Source organism: Rattus norvegicus, chromosome 15, assembly GCF_021556685.1.
Source record: "Rattus norvegicus strain SHRSP/BbbUtx chromosome 15, alternate assembly SHRSP_T2T, whole genome shotgun sequence".
Lineage (NCBI taxonomy): Eukaryota > Metazoa > Chordata > Mammalia > Rodentia > Muridae > Rattus > Rattus norvegicus.
In genome coordinates this window covers 2,935,631-2,959,698 of record NC_141548.1, presented here as the reverse complement: position 1 = coordinate 2,959,698, position 24,068 = coordinate 2,935,631, and the positions used below count along the sequence as shown (strand labels likewise).

Here is a 24,068-nt window from a genome sequence, read left to right as displayed (position 1 = left end):
TCTTTCTGCTGGCTTAAAAAGTTACTTTAACCTTATTTTCTTCAAATGAAACATGATTTTACATTTTACTGCTGCTAAATTAATTAAGAAACCTCCCTATTTGGGGGCACTTACTGTCTCTCCCCATCAAAGATCTCACACAAATTATTGTGTGAATTACTGTCCACTTTCCCCATGTGTTCTGGCTGTCTGATGTTAAACCATGTCAGCTCTTGAAATCAGGGAATCGACTACTTCCTAAAACAAAAGCCATCTTGGTCACAGCTGGACACTTCAGTAACTTTCTGTTCTAGATATTTTCTGTCATTCCCTCTGAACAGGCTTCTCACTCTTTTGTTCTTCCCTGTCTGTACCCAGAAGCCCTGAAAAAAATAAATGCTAAGTATTAGTAACATGGAGAAAAAAATGGGCATTCAGCTGCGGAACTCTAAATTATTTAAAGGATAGTTCTAAAAGCCCCAGGTGCTAGGCTGTTGGGTGAAACACAATCAGAAAAGGGAAGACAGGGAACAAATCACTGTCTGAGAGCACTGCCTGCTTGGTCCTGTGGCATATCTACGTTCTCCCAGAGCACTGTCATCTCCTTAGCATTTGCCTGTAGCATTTGCCTTCAAAACAGCATTTACATGACTGTTCCTTAAAAGCTAAGTAAGCAACACACGGACTCCAACAGCTGCCTATGGTCCCGGAGACTTTTAAAAAAGTTCTGATCAGGAAAATATGCATTAGCCTGGCTCTTAGGACGTATAACAATGCATGTAATAAGACCTCACTTGCAGTTCTATTTCCTAGATTAATGGATATGATTAAAATTAAGCTGGAATAAAACTTTTAAACGACAGTTAAATAAAATCCAAATTGATTGTGGAATAAAGGGCAAATTGTAACTTGCAGTCGTGTGGCGCCTGGTTCCATATGTTTTAAAACTCCTTGAGAATTGGCACAAAGTTCTCCTGTAGTAATTTCTGCCTCTTAAACGACAGGTGCCTCATCTTTTATTATAGCTTTGAGAGTCCGTTCCATCAAATGAGAAATGCATGATGTAGAATTTATGAGCACTTGCCTCCTGACTCGAACCACGGAAACGCTGCCACAGTGTCCACCTTCAGCCTTTTCCTGTGTCCCTCTCCCCGTGGTCCTCTGGTTTCCTGGGTCTTTATTTTACCTCCATTACATGTCTCCTAAGTCATCCCTCCCCCACACGGCTCTCGTTTCTACTTGTGACTACATCCAAACGCCATCTGTGAAGTTAAAGAGTTTTACCGAGCTTGTGTTTAACCCTCATGGGAGTCAGCACATCGTTTCAAACTGCAACCTAATTATTAAATGTAAGTTTGAAGACCGGTGATGAGTCATATTTTCCAACATGCAATTTGTTTTTCTTGGCAAGAGTTGGTTTCAAGTATCCATGAATGAAGAGAAAGATTTCTTGTGTTTTGGTTTCTAGAAAGAAGTAAATGAGCCTTTTCCTGCCATCTTTTAAAGTATTATTTTACCTTTTACGGATACTAGGGTTTAAATCTGTTCAATATAGGCCAGTTACTTCTTAGTCTACAGACTTTTCCTTAGGGGACCTTCCTTAATTATCTATGACTGTTAAAGCCCACCCCCCCCCAAAATCCATCTTATGGTCACTGAATTTTAGAGTTAGAAAAGATTTTCACCTGAAAGTCATTATTTATATCATGAAAATTGGTGTTTTTATGTTTCCTTGTTTAAAATGGATTGTTTGTTATGTTTCCTTGTCTGTCGTTGTAGAACTTTCCCTCTTCCCTCCACGTGGACCCTACACACCACATTTACCTTACTTGGATGTGTGCCCTTCCACAGTGCACTCACCCACACGTCCATCAAATTCATCATCGTATCCAAGAGATTCTAGGTAATGCCTGTGGAGTATCACATAAAGGCCAACACTGTCTCGGCGATCGCATAGATTAGGGCACTCATCAAATGTCCAACACCAGCTCTAAGTATAACACGTTCAGTAAATAGTGTGAGTGTGATGTATTTTACTTTGAGGATATTAATGAGAGTTCACATTGCATTCTACAGCTGCTCAGAAAGTTTCTTTTGTAACGCTCGGAGATTTGGAATGCTTTTGAAAATCCTAGATGGAACAGATCTTGAGGCTTCGTGTTGGTGACCTAAACTGTTTATCACTGTCTAGACTAGCGTCCTACTGCTATAAGCTGCATGGCCAGCCCTGGTTTATCATTTTCGTTTCAATAGCATATCTCTGCTCTGCTGTAACTTCCTTCTTTGCCGTCTTTTCAAAATGGATGTAGGTCACCATCACCGGTTAGCAGTGGGTAATGTAAGGCCGTCACCCAGAAAGAGAATTTATTGGTAAGTTGTGGTAAGAAGATGCCTCCGTGTGTAAAGTGCTTCCTCCATAAGCATGAGGAACTGCATTCAGATCCCTATTGTAGAGGCCATTCGTGTCAGCACTTCTCATTATGCCAGTGCTGAAGAGGGAGAATAGGAGAGTCCCTGGAGCTTTCTGGCCAGCCAGCCAGGCAGGCTCTGAGGGTCCAGTCCATTGAAAGACTCTCTCAAACAAGGTGCATACACAAAGTAAAATGTTTTACAGCACCATCTTGTCTTAGTCACTATTCTGTTGCTCTGAAGAGACACCACGACCAAGGCAGATTAAACGAGAAAGCATTTAAATAGAGGCTTGCTTACACTTCCCGAGGGTGAGTCCGTGATCTCTGTGGCAGGGAGTATGGCGGCAGGCATGACACTGAGGCAGTGGTGGAGAGCGTCCATCTTACCCCCCAAGCAAGAGGCAGGACTGATGGATGACACTGGGAGGCCTGAGTTTTTCAAGCCTCGAAGCCTACCCTCAGAGACCCACCCTCTCCAACAAAGTCATCGATTCTTCCAAAACAGTCCTACCAATTAGGGACTAAATATTCAAATATGTGAACTTACGGGGCCATTCTTGTTCAAACCACCACACCAAGTCCAGCATGTTATGTTTCGATACTTCTGTAACAAACCTTTACCCTTATTCTTCTGTGCTGTTCTCTTTGGTGTCCACTGTCCGTCATAGCCTGCAAGCAACCTTGAAAATGTGACTGTAATAATGCAAATTCAGGCTCTAGCATTCATATGGGAAAATCCAGTCCCCTGATTTTATACTTGGAAGTAAAGCATATACCTTAACTCCTCAGGTGGCTTTCAAAAGCAGGACACCGATAGGTGTGGCAGGAAATCTGGGTTACAGAAATACCCTCACAAAACACAGCAACCCAGCAGTCCCCCAGGTTTGTAAGTCACAGCTGTAAGAGTGAAAGGACCTTTTACTTTTTTAGCAAAGACATTAGATTTGCCAACTAAACTCATTCTAATGCACATTCTTCCGTTTTGTGCTGTGCCTTCTCGGGAGACTGATTTGTTTATTCATTTAGAAAGAGAACTTAGTCTAGGCTAGCCTGAGCTACATAGTGAAATCCTGTCTTTAATTAAAAAAAATTAATGAAATAAAAAGACATTTTTAAAAACAGAACCGGAAACCATGGCAGTGTATGGTGGCAGCCTGGAGACTTGTCTTTTCCGTCCTTATCACTTGGGAAGTCAACAGGGGTTTGTTATCTCTTTATGCAAATGGGGAAAGGAGTTTCTGCACCACAGACAAAGGTCCAGTAAGAAAGATAAGCTATCTATAATACAAATAGCTATGTTTTCATGACTGCCAGTTTGAGAAGCTTTTACAACATGAGCAAAATCCTTATTCACTGTGAGAAGCCACTCATGAACAATTCAGGAAGGCTTTCCATTAAGAGAAAGATGGCTGAACTAACCCTGGAGGGATGGGTAGAAATTTGACAAGAGTGGTTGAAGGTATTCTAATTCATTTAGTGCCTACAAGTGCAAGGCAGCTTGGTGGAGGAGGAAAAGGGCCCGGGGCATGGTAGAGAGAGACTAGCAAGCAGTCTGGTTTGACTGGCACATGGGACATATGTAAGGGAATAGTAAAAATCTGAGTAGAAAACCTGTATGCAAAGACAAACCACTACTGTGTACAAGGACACATTCCAACCTGGTGAGACTCATGCTAGTACCCAGGTGGTAGACTACGGTACTCACACTCGCAAGAATTAGTACCGGCACGAGCTGGTTGTGTGGGAGCAGGACTGAGAAGCTGGGTCTTACAGGTTTAGATCGGATGTGGCAAAGTTTGGGACTTGTCAAAAGGACTCAGAGAGTACAGCAGGATATCTGATGATGATATCAAACACAGAAGATCTGAGAAACCCACCCCCCACCTATACCCAGCCCTCTGGATGGAAAGGGGAACCAATTAAAAGGTGGAGAACTGAGTTACTGGTCTTCTGGGCACTAAGCAAACGCAGACACGCAGTAGAAACGCAGCAAAGGAAGTGAAGGAAAACGTGCAATGAAGCTCCAAGGAGGTTTCCTAGGAAAGGGTAGAAAGTACGGAACTCTCAGACATCAGCAAAGTCATTTTCATCTATCCATCATCCCAGAAGCTGCCTCTGACCTACACCATGGCATGCCCCGCCCCTCACACCCGTACACACGCACACTCGTGCCCTCCTGCATGCAGACTAATAATGCATCATATCAGCCACAAACCTAGATGCAGTCCTTCATGCTTAACCACCTCTGAGGCCTCGGGCATACTCGTCGAATCCTTATATTCCTGTCTGTGAAGTGAAAGCAACTTGTTATAGGACCTGAGACAAAGGAAGACGTTGGCATTTGTTGAGTAAACAAATGACTCAGAGCCCGTAAGATGAAGCCCACGCCCTCCTTTTAAATAAGATGAATTACCTAATACTCCATGAGGGTTTTCTTCAGCTGACCTCTCCTCATTCTCTTTAAAGAGTTGTTTATTTTAGTTATATGTACGAATGTTTATCTGCATGTATGCACCATGTGTGAGCCTGACTCCTGCACAGGCCAGAAAGGAGAATCAAAACCCCCAGGACTGGAGTTGCAAGGGCTTGGGAGCCACGCTGTAGGTGCACAAAACTGAGCCCAGGTCCTCTGGTCAGCCATCTTGGTCAAACTGATGAATTTCAGGTTCAGTGAGAGTCTGCCCTTGTCTCAAAAAGTTAGTGGGGAAAGTCACCAAGGAAAGACACCCATCATGGAACTGTGGCTCCTATACGCATGCACGCACATATATACATACCCACAACAAGTACATTTGCCATACACCCAGGCCACTTCCACCTTGTGAAAGCTTGAATTGTTCTAAAAGTCACTGTTGTAGATAACCAGACTTACATCGGGGCGAAATTCCTGCTGACCTCACTTGCCACCATCAAACATGTTTAAAGGTGAAAATGGGCAATTCCTTCTTCTAACGTAGTGAAATTAGCTTAACTAATAAACCACGCTGTGAAGGGTTAAGCCTCGTGAACTGAGGTCCATTTTTTGGCTTGTGTTTTGTCTCCTAAATGTTTTTTTAGTTTCATTAATAGAGGCATAATTTATATACTGACTATCTACTTTTTATTGTATACGTTTGGACAGAGGCCATGTCTGTCTTTATAGTTACACATTGGCCCACAGAGTTTCTGGCACTCGATAAACGTTAAATAATATTTCTATTCAGCATTCTGCAGACAGGAAGCATATGGTAATAAATGTCAGAGCACAGTCTGGAAATCTCCAAAAGTTATACATTATATTCCTCGGAAAAGCCAGTTCAGACATTTTTTTGTGAATGAAATTTCTTTCTAAGAGCAGTTCCCAGGCCCAAATGCTACTTAACAGTTTTCCAGCCTTCACTTTCTTACAAATTAAAGCTTTCCCTCATTGGTAACAGTAAAATGTTTGACCTGTTAGCACTAATGCAATCGCGTATGGAAACATATAAGTGATTTTATAGACAGCACAGAGAAATGTAGTTCATCTGAAGAACAGCACAAGAAAGCATTCAGAAGCTTGCACAACATGTCTTTCTCCTCTGCCGTATGTGATATATAAAAGAACAACAGGCATTTATCCTTCAATTTCAGTGTGACTCGGAGGTGCGTGGATGCCACAGGTATTACAGACCTCACAGTGATTTTAACTGTGACCTCACTGGACTTTAACTCGATATTTTTGTCACCTGAGTATTCCAGCACTACTTAAAACTCTCGCTGTAGCCCCAGAAAGCGTGCCATAGCCTAGAATAACACATGACCTGGAAATTGGAAACGCTGATGCCAAGAAATCAATTCTTCGTACAGGTTATTTCCTAGTTAGGAAGAAATGTTGCTCTTAGTCTAAATCCATATTTAGGAGTAAATTTTTTCTGATAAAGGTGAATCACGTGAAAAGGAAGCATTGGTCTGGTGCCCCATTCTCCCTGGGTGTCTTCCTCTCAACCCCCAGGACCAGGGTAAAGGTGGAGGGGATTCCAGTGAGAGCCACACTGCCAGACACTTGAGTCTTCTGTGTGATATCAGACTGGTGCTTCAGATGGGTGTGCTGCTGTCTGTGGGTCTAACCTGAACCTTCCTTCCCCTCTCTGCTTCCGTCTACACCCAGGACCCCTTATGTCTGAGATGCAGGCGCAGGGTGGTAACACGCAGGTGGTAGCTCTGACCGTGGTCCACTGTCTTGAAGTGCAGCACAGAAAGTAGGAAGATCAAGATATAAGCTAAATAATGCAGGTTAATAGACACACCCATCCATCTAGGAAATCCTAAGTAACCAAAGGGAAAAGAAAGAAGAGGAAAAGAAAGCCTTCCTTGTAATAATGGTTTGGAAAATTCTAATGACTTCAGGCCAAGATGCAGAAATTGTATTTCTATAATAACTGGTTACAAATGATTGAAATGAGCGTGAACAGATCATAGTTTTAGTTAAATATCAGTTCCATTAATTCTGCTTTATTTAAGTAAGAACTTGTGTGCTTTAGACAAAATAAAAGTCTTCTCATCAGTTGATAATAAAAGAAACCATTGTCTTTTGTGCACACAAATACCTACGTACCTTTCTCTCAGATAATCTGAGGATTATCCTTTGTGGGTGGGGGGTGGGGTCTTGTTTTTGGTTGGGTTGGGTTGGGTTGGGTTGGGTTGGGTTGGGTTGGTTTGGTTTGGTTTGGTTTGGTTTGGTTTTTTGAAACACTGGTTTCTCTGTCCCTTGGCTGTCCTTGAACTCACTGTGTAGACCAGACCAGGCTTCAAACTCATGGAGATTTGCCTGCCTCTGCCTCCTGAGCTCTGGAACTAGAGGTGTATGTGTCACCACACCTGGCCTAGGATTGTACTTTTTTAATAGCCGGGCTAATGTTTGCTAAACCTCACTTAAAATCCATATGTGGTGCTTTTTGATCACCACGCTTCAAGACTGGGCGGTAAACCCATGAGCCTCTGGCAGCTCCTAAGCAGCTTGGTGTGGACAACAGGAAGATGCTAATTATGTGTCACTTCACTGACAATACTCATTCCAGGAAGGAAAGAAAGACTCTGTTATTGCAAAAGACGTACGAATTTCCTTCGTCAGAAATGATGCTCTGTTACAGCTCATCCAACAGTGGGGTTCTGAAAACCTGACCTGTCTCTGAGACAGCATAATGGTGGGAGTGTGAACTGCAGGCTGGTCAGAAAGGGCCTTCCCAGGCCTAGTTAGTTCTGCTTGTGCTGCTTGCCATGCACCGATGGAGGTGCTGTCCTCTCTCTCAGGGGAGCAGGGGAGCCTCCGAGTCAGTTGTCTATCTTCTTAATCCCTCCTCCTTTGTGATTTTCTATGTCAGATCTAAAACGGAAAGCCTGTAAATGCCATGATTATCACACAGATAATCACCTGCACCAGGAACTACACCGCTTCTCCAGTCTGCGCTAGCTGCTCCCCACATGTCACAGCCACTCGGTGGCTGGATTTTTAACCTGACTGCTTCATTGGATTTGTGAAGCAGTACGAGGCGCCCTGGGGCAGCACAGATGGGGACTTGCTTGTTTTCTTTTCTCACTTTCAGGGCAATGGCACACTAACGAGTCCCCTTCAATTTAGTGTGATCAGTTCACTTGGAACCCGCCTTACTTTTCTGCCCACCACCCACCCGTGCTCACTCCTTCTTCCCTGTCTTCTGACCTAATACCTTTTTCTCTCTGCTCTTTCCTGCAGTGAAGCTGAGAGCAGAAATTCTGCTTAAAATTCTTGCTGGGTCAAACCGTTCCCCTCTGTTGTTTTGTTTGTTTTGCTAAGAGGGGGAAAAAGTAAATGCCGTTCCATCACTGCATCCACACACACCCTCAGATCAGAGGTTAGCGTGACAAGAGTCCACAGCAATGGGAGACAGCTGCCAGCTCTAATGGTGTGACTTGGGGGGCTCCAGTCCAAGATCAAAGGAAGGTGAGAGGAAGCCAGAAGATAAGATCATTGTAAGGCACAAAGCAAGGCCTTCCCTGCTCTGAAGATAGGGCACGGCTCAGCAAGCCTGTGTGAAGAGGCACTAAGATAGCAAATCGAGTTGGCTTTTCCTAAGCCTGCCCCTCCGAAGCCACACGTGTGCAAATGCCCTAAGGCGGTGTGGCACAGCCTAAAATCCAGCACTTGAGAGATGGAGGCAGGAACAGAGATAGCTCAAAGCCAGCTCAGACCACATACCAGGATTCAGACCAACTTAGGGAGCTCCTGACTAAAAGAAAAAATACATAATAAATATATTTTATACATTCTTGCCATTCTGTAATTTACCAAGTTACAGTTAGTTTATTAGTATATAGACAAAAAAGCTGGCATTAAAAAATAATATAGCCAGGAATGGTGACACACTTCTATGATCCCAGTGCTCATGGCCAGGAGATTTAAAGTGTTCAAATCCAGCCTGTGCTACCTAAGAAACTTTTGCATACAAACAGTATTCCAGGTTTGGAATTTAACTTGGTAATGTGGCACTTTTAGCACCCTGAGGCCCTGAGTTCAGTTCCCAGCACTGCTCTTTGCCTCAGTTTAGCTCCTACATATGGACTTTCAGTCTTTCTGTCATGGTGCAATTCTAATTCCACAGATTCCCTTTCTTTTAAGTATCCCGAAGCCCCCTCGCTCCTTTCCAGTGTCCTGGAACTCGCTGTAGCCCAGGCTGGGCATGAAAAGTACTTCTTAGGGGCTGGGGAGATGACTTACTTGTTAATAGTACTTGTTGCTCTTGGATCCAGGTTGGGTTCCCAGCACCCACACAGTAGCTCACAACCATTGGTATCTCCAGTTCCAGGGGATCTGATGCCCTCTCCTGACCTCTGCGTTCCAACTATGCACATGGTACACAAAGATACGTGTAAGGCAAACATTCACACAGAAAACAAATAAATCTAAACTAATAAGTAGTAGTTCTCAGCAGAGCCATTCAGTTGCATTATTTGTCTAAGAGTTCGTTTACTTAATTTGTGACAGCTTAGTAAAAAACACATTGATATCTTTCCAACCTTATTACTTGCCTTGATATCTCAGCCAGCAGATATTACTGACTTTGTCAAGTACAGACATTGTTTTGTAAGGAAATAGGAAAGAGAGTGGCCTTACTTGCTTGAGCCATCCATCAAGTGTTTGCGAATGTGCGTGTGTCATTGTCAACGGTGGCTCACCAGCCAGCCCGCCGTTTCTCTAATGAATGAGGTTCCACACTGAGCCTAAGACTTCCTGTTAACTCTGCCGTTCAACTATCACCACCCATTTTGACCTTTCCACACCCCAAAAGTATAGGTTCTCCAGATGTGTTGTTACTGTAGAGGACCATGAGTACATGCGTGTATCTTAGTATTTCCCTCAGCATGGAGGGACTATGCACACTTACTTCAGAGGCACTGACTGTACTTTCTGCCTTACATGGTTTGGTGCAGCAGTCGTTCTCGTTGACTTGGATCTGCTCACTACTTGGGCCCAAATCCCGTCCTTCTATTAATATCTCTTGGCAAAGATAATTTTGGAGGAATGTAAGTTGAGATGTAGAGACTCTTGACAGTTGTCTGGAGTTTTTTTTTTTTTTTTTTTTCACTTTCAAGAGGAAAGTAGAAATGAAAAGTAGCGTTGCCTCCATTTTCTATCAGTCCTAAAATTAAAACGAATGCACAAGCTAAACAGTAAAAGCGTAAAGATTTACTTCCATAGATTGCGGGTGTTTTTTTGGTTCAGGGGTGGTTTGTTTTGTTTTTGTCTTTCAGAAGCCTGTTAGAAAAGCATTAGAGTATGTCATAATATTCATTAAGTTGCGCTCATTTATATAAAGGCTAGAAGAACATTGGGTATTAAAATTCTTAAACATTCTTTTAAGTATTAACTTTTGTAACCTTTTCCTCTTAGACCAAAGCCAGGTGTGGTGCCCCAAACCTTTTTTTTTTTTTTTTTTTTTTTTTTTTTTTTTTTTTTTCGGAGCTGGGGACCGAACCCAGGGCCTTGCGCTTCCTAGGCAAGCGCTCTACCACTGAGCTAAATTCCCAACCCCTCCCCAAACCTTTAATCTCAGCACTTGGGAGGCAGAAGCAGGTGGATCTATACAAGTTTGTGGCGAGTCTTGCCTGCGTAACATTTTCTGACCAGCCAGGGCTAAATAGCAAGACCCCCCCATGAGGGTGGGGGTGAGAGGTACACAGAGTGGATGTACTCACCCCGATTATCATATACCTAGGTTTCACAGTCGTCAGTATTTTGTCAAATTTGCTCCCTTTTGTTCCCCCAAAGTATTCCAAGTTACAAATTCTATGTGTGACATTTTATCCTTAAATAATTCTGGACACAACTCTGAAAGGTAAAGACATTTTCCTTATCATACTGATCATTCCTAATATCAAACTAATAATTCCTCCTATCTTCTGATCTTCTATTCACCTCTGTTCAAACGCCTTTCACAGCGGGTTGGTTTAAAATAAGATGCAGCTGTATGCTGGTTTTGTTCATGTCCCCTCCCTTTAATTAAGGAACAATACTTGCCCCGTAAATATGTGTCATCTTACGGATTTGTTCACTGTCTGATTCGTTTCTCTCTTCCCTCATACATCAAGTTGTTGGACTAAAGTTTTGGTGAACTGGTGTGAAGATGTTTTGGCCAGAATACCTGCCGGTTGGTACAGTGAACTCCATTTTCCATCATGACAGGCACAGAATGTTTGGTGGTCCCACCATGAGGGAGGCTAACAGACAGGATTGATCACTGTCACATGGTGACAGCTTGATCCTCCTTCCATTATGAAGCTACACTCTGCTCCCCGTGACCAGCGTGCAGTCCACGGGAAGAGCTGGTTCCCTGCCATCCTCTCACCCAGTGACTCTTAAGAACCACCGGTGACCCCTGTCTCTATAAATTTCACATGGGGTTGGGAAATAATTGTTTTCCGCATCTATACATGGATGAGGAGGCGCTCCTGTCTCAGAAGGGCTTTCTGAGAGGAACTTCGTTAATTACAAATGGAGCCACCGGCATGGTCCTCGGGTTTCAAGTGAGTGTCGTTGCTTCCTGACTGAAGTCAGCACACCTGAACGCATTGGCAGCCGCTGTGCAAACACACGCCGCTTCCCCCCTGTTCTGGCTGGCGAAGTGTGTTGACACCACGCGGCCCATTGTTTTTCATGCCAAGACAAAAAGGAAATGCTTCTAGGGTAAATATAAAAATTAATCTATGTGAGGATATTGAGATAATTGTGTAAAAAAGAAGGCCAAGTTTCAAAATGAATTATTTCTTCATTATCTGGCACTTTATAATTAACTGTCCTTTTTTTTTTTTTTTTTGTTTCCAGGAGGCTGCCACTTTTGCTAGAGAGCAAGGCTTTGAGGTGAGTTAACCCACAATTGCACACTAAACAGATCCTAAAGGTTTTTTCTAGCTGATAATGAAGTTCTTTTGGACAGTGATTGATGTGCTATTATACTCTCAAGCCTCGCTGCAGTTGCCATGGAAACTTGGCAGTCGTCATGGTTTCTTTGTTCTGCCAGCACAGTGTTATGACGCACTCTGCTAGGTCTGCACCCAACATCGCCTACAGATGTTACTTATTGAATTTTGAAAAGCCTCTTGGGAAGCCAAGAGGTTGGGCACAGTTTCAAGCTGCCTCTGCAGATATGGGGCCCTGTCAGTTTGCTCAGTTAAAAAGCTAGCTCATTAGCTGGCATCACATTTCATAAGACCTCGGTGCCGAAGCAGTGGTGGGGCAAGAGGAAGAGTGAGCCATAGTGTCACTTGAATAAGCTCAGCCCTATCCCACGTAGATTAGCATTATGCAAACTCATTTTCTAAGGTCGTACTTACCAGTTGTTAGGGGCTGATTAATTTCAGTCCTGCTTATGAACGTCTTATTTGAGTCTTGTCTCCTTTTCATCTTTTTAAAAATAACATGGGATAATTTTTTTGTAAGGAAAATACTGATAATTAGCCTTAGTTTTCTGGTCTCGGTTCTGTTTACCTAATAGAAGGATGATCTTGTCAAGATTCGAAACTCCATGTGGTTTGTTGTTGGCAAAATCGAGACACAGTGAGGACCACGTTTCTGTCTGCATAACACTGTCTTCAGTTGACTGTCAGGAAACACTAGCTTCAGTCTGAACCCAGGTCAACTGACAGACAATTAACCGAGTCTTCGACGGCTGCGATAGTGAGGCAGAACAATGTCAAATGCTCTGATTTATACATCAACTTGTAGTATTATATGACTAGAGTAACTTTTTTTTTTTTTGGCTCTTTTTTTCGGAGCTGGGGACCGAACCCAGGGCCTTGCGCTTCCTAGGCAAGCGCTCTACCACTGAGCTAAGTCCCCAACCCCTAGAGTAACTTTTTTAAATTATATTATTTATTTGGTAGGAGAGCACTTGCCTGCCACAGCATATGTATGAAGTTCAGAGGAGAACTTCCTGGAATCAGTTCTGTCCTTCCACCTTGTGGGTGTGGGTACTGAACTCAGGTCCTCTAGTTTGGCAGCCAGCACCCTTACCAGCTGAGCCACCCCACTCATGTAACTTTAGAAGTGTAATTAAGATTTAAGAACTCTACCCTCATTTGAATACTCAGTATTGTCTAACATGTATAGAAACCGTGTGTTGATTGAACAATACTAAGTAAGCTTTAAACACTCTAAAGAAATGTGGATTTGTGGTACGACTATTAATAAACTGTATTAAAAGCAGATTCAGGGCTGGAGAGATGGCTCAGTGGTTAAGAGCGCTGACTGCTCTTCCAGAGGTCCTGAGTTCAAACCTCAGCAACCACATGGTGGCTCACAACCATCTGTAATGGGATCTGATGCCCTCTTCTGGTGTGTCTGAAGAGCTACAGTGTACTCATATTCATATATAATAAATATATTTTTAAAAAAGCAGATTCATCATTAAGAAACAAAATAATATACATGTATGGTGACCATATAAACCAGAGAGACAGCTCCTCCTCATCATAGAGGAAGACCATGAGCATGTCTCCAAGAATGCCCTCAATTGTCTGCTACGTGGGAATGACACAGCCATTAACTTCTTAGACGTTTGCTTCCATTGTGTTACCACATTTGAGTCATTGTAGAAGTGAGCAGTGTAGAAATGATTTCCAAAGTTGCTTGTCTCATTTAATTTCCCAAACTGACAAATGCTGGAGAAGACCAGACAGAGTCAGGAGAGTGTTCACAAATGCAATGTGGGGCCACCAGATGCCTGGGCAGACAAAAGTGCCATGACCTTTGACCTCCACACTAGAGCTTTGAGATATACATGAACACATACACTAAATTAATGTAATTTTTTTAATGTGAGGCTATGTTAGCATTCATGTATGCAGAGAGAGAGAGAGAGAGAGAGAGAGAGAGAGATCTAAAACAAGTGTTTTGATTGTGAGAATATATGTAAATGCTTTCAGTCATTTTTAAAGTTTTAGCCCCCGGCATGACTGTGCACATTCCTGTAATTCATGTACTCTAGAGGCAGAGGCAGGCAGACATCTGTGAGTTCAAAGCCAGCCAGGGATACCTTGTAAGACCCTATCTCAAATCATAAAGTTTTAACGATGCTAAGGTCCCCTTAACTAAAAACCAATATGCTCAACTATTACAAATTCAAATGTTTCATAGATAAGAAGTTTTAGAATATAAATTTGTAACTGTCAGTTAGCTGTATTATCATTAAAGAAAGTATTTGGTTTCACGCCTGGTTTTGCAGGCAGGCATATGATGTGCATATAGTAAAAATCTCAGTTCCATAGTGCTCCCGTGACGTTTCGGGGTTAGCCTGTTCAAGACCTTATTTCTTCTTGAGCTCTTTGCTCTAAGTGTACCTGGTTTACGTTCAGTCTTAGCGACAAATTGCACTCTCTATTTCCTGCTAAGCAGCACTATATTAACCTTTCATTAGTTCCTATTTACTGATTTAAAAATTGTTTCCCAGGGCTGGGGATTTAGCTCAGTGGTAGAGCGCTTACCTAGGAAGCGCAAGGCCCTGGGTTCGGTCCCCAGCTCCGAAAAAAAGAAAAGAAAAAAAAAATTGTTTCCCTTTTTGTCATATCTGCCATAATGGATTAGAGCATGGAAGCAAAGTAATGCTCACCGTAGTCACCCGCCCCGTTACCGTCTGACGCACGAACCCAGCTCCACCAGTGATGCCGACAGTGCTGTTAGATTCAGGAAGCACGTACACCCCTCTACGGGTCCCCAGAAGCATCAGCAGCGGTGCAGGATATCTACGAGCCATGAGCAGAGTTGCCTCAAGTCAGCGTTATTAATAAAAATATAAGCAATGTGTGGAATGCTGAGAAATCCAGTGGTTTTTATAATGTCATTAATGTTGTCTTTCTTCATTAGAGAAAAATATGAAAGCATAGGTTAGAGTGTGGTGCTCTTGAGTAAAACAAGACTAAATCACTTTATCTTAGCAATTTTCTGTCTATGAAAATGGCCCAGTGTCCCCAAGTCTAGTGTAACAAACCAGACAAACATTTGTATTTCCTCTCTCCTACTTTAATATTGGAACACCTTAAAAAGAAAGAAAGAAAGAAAGAAAGAAAGGAAGGAAGGAAGGAAGGAAGGAAGGAAGGAAGGAAAGAAAGAAAGAAAGAAAGAAAGAAAGAAAGAAAGAAAGAAAGAAAGAAAGAAAACAAGACAAGTGGGGTGATTGAAGGAAAGGAATGGCAAACATCCTTCCTTCCTACCAGCACCCCTGCCCTCTCTTATTTTCTGTCATTAATTCCAATTCTTTCCCAAAACCACAGAGCGTTGCCATCGGTGATGTGACCGCCGACAAGGCCAGCCCAACACCTCTAAAAATAACCTGTGTTTATTCATCAGGAAAGACCCTCTGCGGCATTGTTTATGATGTCCTGGTGGGTTTCTCTGCAAATTCTAGATAATCTTTTATTTTTGTAAGCATCTTTAATCTTTAAAATGAATTGGGCATTTTTTTAGCGAGAAGCAGCAGCTTAGGAGAGCACTGGAGAAAGAGATAGAAGCTGGAGGTAGGCAGAGCACAGGCAGGAGAGTGGGTTTCTCTACTTAGGTGATAGAAAATTGCACAGCGCCCGATTTAAATGACAGACCTGCTAAGAATTTAAAATGACAATTCTTGGTAAAGAGTTTCATGAGGCCTTTTATTATTCTGGAAAAACAGCTCAGAGTGCAGTGTGCTGTTAAGTCTTCTTTTTCGTGAACTGAACTGATTAAAGGTTTACATTGTTAGAATCTAAATAAAAACAAGGTACTTAAAAGCAGGCTTCATTATAAAGCCTTTTAAAAACTGTCATAAATTGATGTGAATTAAATAAAATGAGAAAAGAAACCTCCAAAACCTAAATTTAGTCACTCTCCCTATTTTCATTGTCTCCACAACAGAAATAAGTGCCAATTTTTGAAAGGAATTCAAACCATTGAGTCATTTATTCAGCATGACTCCAAGCAGAGATTTTCCTTCTCTTGGAGGTGTCTAAAGCATAATGCTCTCTCCACATGGGGAGCAGAGTGATCTCATTCCTCTTCCCTCCTTCCGCCAGCTTCTGATTACCCAGGACATCCGAGCATCACAGCCTTTCTCTGGCCAGAGAGACTCAGTCACCTTGTAACACTGAATGACACAGTATAGAATTACACGGTCCAGTGATCACACTTGGCTGCTCAAGTTAAGATTATTTAACATTACATAAAATAAAAGGCAAGGCCGGGAGTACCTGCAGCTCTGCAGTACCAGCTGCCCTGACTGCTAAGGCAGGAGGATTGCTTGGATCCATGGATTTGATACCAGTCTACAATACAGTGAGACTGTCTTTAAAAATAAAACAAAATGCACTCAACCCTGTCTGACCTATACACATTCCTAGTATCCCATAGCCTGTGGGCATGATGTCTACTTTATTAGACAGTACCCAGAGCAAACATACATACGCATCATCTCAAAAAGTTGCGTTGATCGGCAGTGAGGAGAAAATCTGCACAGCATATTCAGGAAGTGATGGTCCCCTGGGACCTCTCTAAAGTGACACTTAGGTTCCTGTGTTCTGTACAGATTTTAGGATTGCAGTAAACTGTCACTGTCTCTGAAAATAAGACCCAAGTCGGGTCCTACTGGCAAGGGATCCAGTGGTGCTTTCCTGGGTGTCTGGGTCCCAAAGGAGGACAATTCTCAAAATGGATCAGGAGACACAGATCAGATCGTTCTCTAAAACTGTCCCCCCAGAACCCAGAAAAAACACAGGAATGAAAAACCAATGCTTCGAAGCTGTTCAGAGCCACCGCCATGTGCCATGGAGGAGGTGTGTCCTCAACACCCACAGTAATAAACTTTTAAAGAAGGGAAAGAGAGTTAAAATCTGACTTCTAGAGCTATCTAGCAGTGACAGAAGACAAAAAAAGCCTGTTAAGCAGTCAGCCGAGAAGGCACACTTCAAACAGGGGGAACAAGGAGACGGAGGCCTCCACACCAGAAGGAACACGGTGGTAACACCGTGCACCGTGTACTCCACAAGGCCCGAGTCTCTGGGTTGAGTCGAGTGAGGGAGGTAGCTTGAGACCTGACTGGCGACTGGCAGGTCACAGAAGATGGTAGGACTGAGTGAGCAGTGCGTGGGAATGCCACCGCTGGGACAGACTGGGACAAACAGTTGTGTCACCTGCTTGGTGAAAATGAAATGAAAACAAGAGAGTATGAGGAGGAAAATGTTTGTAAAAGACGTCGTTCACTCATTCACTGGGTGTCACGTACCACAGTGCGGGTATGAAGGTCGGAGGGCAACTTGTGGGAATCCATGGTTGAGAAAAGCACAGCTGTACACATTATAAAATGCTGCAGTTTATGACATCTTTCCAGTGTGTACATTTGATATTGGAAACCTTGAGAGAAGGTTGTTGAGTCAGGCCAACAGGTGAAACAGGCTCTGTGGCCTGTTCCACGTCGCACAGCTCACTGGTGCTGCCAGGGCAAGCAGAGCTCAATTCTCAAGTCTGGCCCTCTTCCTTACAAACCCTGTGTTTTCCTCCACCCTGTCCTAGCGTATTGGAAGGAGTCTGATGAAAGCCAAGTAGTATCCAAATACCTCAACGTTGGGGGAAGAGCGGTCTCTACTTGTGTGATAATAGCACAAGGCACATCACAGAGCTCACAGAGCAGCACAGTCTGTGGGGAACCTGGGAGTAGTGGTTCCGAGCTCTGAGATCCCCGCGGGCGACTTGGGGTCAGCAGTCCTGGCTGTACTGCTTCCGTTCATAACCTTGATGCCTTCCAGTCAGTCTCTTCATCTGCAAGATGAGACGTACTAAGAGACCGACTGCCGAGGGTAGGAAGGGCCCAGTGAATGTTTCTGAGTAAGTTGTAGTCCCTACTGTATAGAGAAATTAAAATCCGGGACCCCTTTAGAGCCCTGTAATGACTCATAGCTCAACCCTGAGTGTCCATCTCTCGCCCCCACCCCCTAGAAATCTTCTTCCTCCTTATTAGATATATAGTCGAGTTTTAAGTACTCAATATCTTTTAGTCCCTTACTAGGGATTAGAGGAACATCTTACAGGATTGAAAGTTTTAGGGAGAATTAAAATGAGAATCTTTAAGGGGAACAAAATTACTACTGCATTAGCATGCAGTAATTTCAGTAAGCTCTTTCAACGGACATGCCTCCACTCCACAACCCTTCCTCCTTTGGTTTTGTTTACTTTTATTTTATGTCTGTGTTGCTTTGCCCTGTTTATCTTTGTGCACCACATGTGTGCTACCGCCTGCAGAGGCCAGAGGGCTTGGGGTCCCCTAGAATTGGAGGTACAGGCAGTATGAGCAGCCCTGTGCTTCAGCTTCTGGAAATCGAGCCTGGGTCCCCTGCAAGTGGTCTCCACCCCTGGGCCAACGTTCCGGCCCTGCCTTCTTTCTTTTTCCAAACAGGATCTCAGGCCCCATAGCCCAGGCTGGCCCTAAATTCACTATGGATCCCGGTGACCTAGAACTCATGTTGGTCCTCCTTGCTCTTCCCCCTAGACCTGAGATGATAGGAGTGATCAGGGGGCAGAAACCTTTAAGATAAGGTCTGGCCATGTGGCCCTGATCGTCCTCAAACTCAGAATCCTTCGCCTTGTTTTTCTCTACTGCTAGAATTACAGACATGTCCGCCATGTCTCGCTTCACCTTTTTACGGTAAAATAACTGTAGATTTAACAAAAACACATTTCACCTACTGTTAACTCCTAAATAACAGAAGTTTAATACCGAAATCAGAAAATTGACATACATCAGTGCAAAATGCAAGCAGGATATATTCCGGTCTCACTAGTGATCCCCGTGTTTTATTTTGTGTGGGGGTGTCCGCACATTCCTGTGGAGGTCAGAGAACAACACTGGGGGGTCGTTTCTTCCCCTCTGCCCGTGTATGTTCCGAGGACTGAACGCATTGGTTTGGCAGCAAGCCCCTGACCTGCTGAGTGCTCTCTCTGCACAGTTCGTCGTTTCCTGTTGGAGAGTGTACCACAGAACCTCCCGTGTTACATTTGTGTCCTGGGTGTTAGCAGCTTCCAGCCCTTGGCAGTTTTTCCGTCTCTCCTCATCGTCTGTGACCTTGATACTCACGATGCCGTGCTTATTCATTTTGTAGAATGGTCCTCTCTATTTGAGCATGTCTGGTGCTTTCTTGTGAGTGAATTGAAGTTGTACATTTTTAACAGGAGACGCCACAGAGTGACGGGCCCTTCTGAGAGCATCATATCAGGGAGGTTAAATGATGTCACAAAGTCTTATTGCTGGTGATGTTAACCTTGATCACCAGGCCAAGGTGCTATCGATTGGTTTATCCTCTGTAACTTCCCCCGGAGTGCGTGAGTAGTGTGGAGGAGGCCCCTTTGGGAATGCACAAACACCTTCTTTTGTTCAAGAATTTTAGCATCAGTTGATTTTTAGTTGAAGTAATATTTATCAACTTACAGTTACTGATTTTCCTGTTATGGTAATTACCATCGGGGAGAATCAGTCCCAGTGGTTGGACAAAAGGACTTTGCCCGTCCAGACACGCACTCCACCACTGAGTTACTCCCCATCTTTTGGTTGAGTATTTTCTTTTTTTTTTTTTTTAATTTAACCTTTCAAATTAGTTACTTTATTATCAACAAAAATTAAAATGGCAATGATTTATTACTAATACATAAGATAAAAAATGTAAATTTTAAGTAAACAAAAGATCCACTAAACAATATGAATGAGTTGTCTTGGTAATTGTACAAGTTTTTAAAAAAAGGACCACATAAAATTGATTATTAAATCCTAAAAGTGAATTCCATCTCAGTGCAAATAACTTAAATGCATTAAAATCTAGACATTAGGCATGCCACTTCCTTTTTTTTTTTTTTTTCGGAGCTGGGGACTGAACCCAGGACCAAGAGCTTCCCCTCCCACTGGTGCCCCAACAAGGCTGTTCTCTGCTACATATGTGGTTGGAGTCCTGGGTCAGTCCATGTATAGTCTTTCGGTAGTGGTTTAGTCCCTGGAAGCTCTGGTTGGTTGGCATTGTTGTTCTTATGGGGTTGCAAACTCCTTCAACTCTTTTAATCCTTCCTCTAATTCCCCCAAAGGGGGTCCTGTTCTCAGTTCAGTGGTTTGCTGCTAGCATTGACCTCTGTACTGGACATGCTCTGGTTGTGTCTCTCAGGAGAGATCTATATCCGGTCCCTTTCAGCATGCATTTTTTAGCTACATCAATCTTACCTAGTTTTGGTGGCTGTGTGTGTGTGTGTGTGTGTGTGTGTGTGTGTGTGTGTGTGTGTGTGTGTATGGCACATGTGGGGCAGGCTCTGAATGGCCTTTCCTTGAGTCACTGCTCTAAACTTTGCTTCCATATCCCCTCAGATGGATACTTTCCCTCTTTTAAGAAGTAACGGAAGCATCTACACTTTGGTCGTCCTTCTGCTTGAGCTTCCTGTGGTCTAAGGATTGCATCTTGGGTAGTTCCAGCTTTTGGGCTAATATCCACTTATCAGTGAGTGTATACCATGTGTGCTTTTCTGTGGTTGGGTTACCTCACTCAGGACAATATTTTCTGGTTCAATCCATTTGCCTACGAATTTCATAAAGTCATTGTTTTTGATAGCTGAGTAATATTCCATTGTGTAGATGTACCACATTTTCTGTATCCATTCCTCTGTTGAAGGGCATCTGGGTTCTTTCCAGCTTCTGGCTATTACAAATAAGGCTGCTGTGATCATAGTGGAGCACGTGTCTTTGTTGTATGTTAGAGCATCTTTTGTGTATATGCCCAGGAGGGGTATAGCTGGGTCTTCAGGTAGTTCAATGTCCAATTTTCTGAGGAACCTCCAGACTGATTTCCAAAGAGGTTGTCCAGTTTGCAATCCCACCAACAGTGGAGGAGTGTTCCTCTTTCTCCGCATCCTCGCCAGCATCTGCTGTCACCTGAGTTTTTGATCTTAGCCATTCTGACTGGTGTGAGGTGGAATCTCAGGGTTGTTTTGATTTGCATTTCCCTGATAACTAAGGATGTTGAACATTTCTTTAGATGCTTTTTGGCCATTTGATAATCCTCAGCTGAGAATGTTTTGTTTAACTCTGTACCCCATTTTTTAATAAGATTATTTGGCTCTCTGGAGTCTAACTTCTTGAGTTCTTTGTATATTTTGGATATTAGCCCTCTATCAGATGTAGGATTGGTAAAGATCTTTTCCCAATCTGTTGGTTGCCGTTTTGTCCTAATGACAGTATCTTTTGCTTTGCAGTTTTATGAGGTCCCATTTGTCGATTCTTGATCTTAGAGCATAAGCCGTTGGTGTTTTGTTCAGGAAGTTTTCCCCAGTGCCCATGTGAATGAAACTCTTCCCCACTTTTTCTTCTATTAGTTTGAGTGTATCTCATTTGATGAGGAAGTCCTTAATCCACTTGAACTTAAGCTTTATACATGGTGCATGGTGATAAGAATGGATCGATTTGCATTCTTCTACATGCTAACCTCCAGTTGAACCAGCACCATTTGTTGAAAATGCTGTCTTTCTTCCATTGGATGGTTTTAGCTCCTTGTCAAAGATCAAGTGACCATAGGTGTGTGGACTCATTTCTGGGTCTTCAATTCTGTTCCACTGATCTATCTGCCTGTCTCCGTACCAATACCATGCAGTTTTTATAACCATTGCTCTGTAATACTGCTTGAGGTCAGGGGTCAGGAGTGATTTCCCCCAGGAGTCCTTTTATTGTTGAGTATAGTTTTTGCTATTCTGGGTTTTTTGTTATTCCAAATGGATTTGCAATTTGCTCTTTCTATCCCTATAAAGAATTGAGTAGGAATTTTAATGGGGATTACATTGAATCTGTAGATTGCTTTTGGCAAAATGACCATCTTTACTATATTAATCCTGCCAATCCATGAGCATGAGAGATCTTTCCATCTTCTGAGATCCTCCTCAATTTCTTTCTTCAGAGACTTGGAGTTCTTGTCATACAGATCTTTCACTTACTTGGTTAAAGTCACACCAAGGTGTTTTATATTATTTGGGACTATTGTGAAGGGTGTCATTTCCCTAATTTCTTTCTCAGCCTGTTTGAGTGAATTTTATACCCCAACAATTTGCTGAAGTTGTTTATCAGGTTAAGGAGTTCTCTGGTGGAACTTTTGGGGTCACTTAAGTACACTATCATGTCATCTGCAAATAGTGATATTTTGATTTCCTCCCTTCCAATTTGTATCCCTTTGAGTATTTTCTTAATTTTGTTAGTAGATGGAGCCTTAGGGACGCTTACTAAGTTATTCGAGGTCTTCCTGGTAAGTATGGATTTGCTGTGTTGTAAAGTTCTCCATGTGAGGGAGAAAGACAGAAGGAGGAGAGGGAGATGCTGTGAACTTGGAAATCTATAGTGTTGCGAAGATAGAAATTGAGGTTTTGAGAAAGGATTCACACTCCATAAAGTCATCTCTTGTAAGCAGTTGATCCTGAATACACAGTGAGATGTTTGGATTAGGTGTGTACTCACAGGGACCCTAGAGCGAGCAATGAAAAGATTTGACATCCACTGTGTCTGTGGATACAGGAAGAAGGGTTTGGTAAATCTAGAAAAGTTTCTCTGTTGTATATGTTGTATATATCAGTCTTAAATGGCCACTTTTATGATTTTAATGGCGAGTCAGCAGGCAGGTCCTGAGAGCCTGAGAGCCTGAGCTCGGTACCCAGAACCCACCCTGAGCTCCACGTGCATGCCACGGGGCTACATCCACACAAACGAGATTTAAATATTCTTAAACTTTAAATAAACTGCATGTACTGCATAAGACTATGCTCCAAGAATAGTAAACTTCTGCTTCATTAAATATGAACCTTGTGTAATCATAAAAATCTTTTAGTGGTAAAATATATTTGTACTAAAATTGTTTCTAATAGCCTAGCTCCAAAGTTTTCATTCATTCATTCATTCATTCTTCAGCCTTTCTTTTTGGCTGAGAATGAGAAGAAAAGCTTTGTTATAGCGCAAGGGCCAGTGGATGGGAAAGTATAAATGAAGCAGGCAGTCACTGCTCTGACTGGTTAGCGTCCCGTGCCATTCTGTTGGCATAAAGGTGCCAGGGGCCCCTCCTCTGTGTCACTTTCCCCATTCTGCCCACTAATACCACCAGTACTCACTCTCTTGTCAAAGACCAGACTTGTTCCCCTTTAAGATAAGCGCAGAAAAGCAGAAGGCTAGTTTCACAATCCCCATCCTCCTACCTTCACTTCTGTTTTTGTTTTTTTTCTTTTTTTTTTCTTTTTTTTTTTTCTTTTTTTTTTTTTTTTTTTTTCTTTTTTCTGGGGCTGGGGACCGAACCCAGGACCTTGCGCTTCCTAGGTAAGCGCTCTACCACTGAGCCAAATCCCCAACCCCACTACCTTCACTTCTAACCCCCGTGCTAAGATCATAGGAGTGTGCCAGCATGCCTGTCTGTCATACTTCCTTAAATATCAGTTTCTGTGTTCTCTGTAGTGGTTGAATGCTGTCATGACTCCTGCTTTTTGCTGACCTAAATGTTTCTCTTTGTATGTGATTTTTTTCATATATATATATATATTATATATATTCATTCCTCATTTAGAGAGTTGAACATTTCTCTGGTCTGTGTGTCTTTTCCTGTAAACATGTGAAACTTTGCACAGTGATAAACTGTGCCGAAAAAGCCCAGTCTGTGGACAGCATTAGAGGTGCATGGAATGAAGTCCTGGGTTTCTCTAAGACACCCAAAAAGATGTTGAATGTGTGGGGCACTGGGCAGAGGAGCCTGTGTTCCAGCTGTCACCTGTAACCCCAGCACTTGAGAGGTAGAGGCAGGAGAGTGAGAGTCCCAAACCCACCACAGCTACATAGAGACTTTGGACACCCTAGGTACAGGAGACCTTGTCTCAAAAGTACATAATTCATAATGAAATAGCTGAAGACGTGACCTTTAAAACTAGTGCCTCTGTGTTTTATTTCTTCTTTGTCTTCCTTTCCTCCCTTCCCCGTCTCCCTCTCTCTCTCACAGTCCAAGCTGGCCTTGGGCTTGCTGTTATCCTGTCTCAGCCTCCAGAGCGACAGGATTGCGGGGCGTGGGGCTCTACACCTGGCTCTATAATTTGCCTTTCAAGTTAAATGTTTTATCACATAAAGCAGTGGTTCACAACCTTTCTAATGACTTTATTACTGTAAGCCTTCAGGCTGTGGTGAT

The 24,068-nt window shown here is 42.9% G+C and overlaps 1 protein-coding gene and 1 long non-coding RNA gene across 9 annotated transcripts in view; one reads left to right on the top strand and one right to left on the bottom strand.

Moving 5' to 3' along the window:
• Nucleotides 1–24,068, top strand: part of Adk (adenosine kinase) — a 381,245-nt gene that overhangs the window by 294,136 nt on the left and 63,041 nt on the right. For 6 of the 8 annotated variants that reach the window (XM_087585014.1, XM_087585012.1, NM_012895.3 and 3 more), the window contains 1 exon segment: nucleotides 11,707–11,742. In XM_087585014.1, coding sequence (XP_087441140.1) covers nucleotides 11,707–11,742 — 36 coding nt within the window. 8 annotated transcript variants of the gene reach the window in all.
• On the bottom strand, nucleotides 1,533–9,601 carry LOC148000666 (uncharacterized). The gene is made up of 4 exons (XR_015638610.1): nucleotides 9,499–9,601; nucleotides 9,103–9,226; nucleotides 4,606–4,706; nucleotides 1,533–4,426 (listed from the first exon to the last, which is right to left on the bottom strand). It is a non-coding gene; the product is annotated as an uncharacterized LOC148000666 (long non-coding RNA).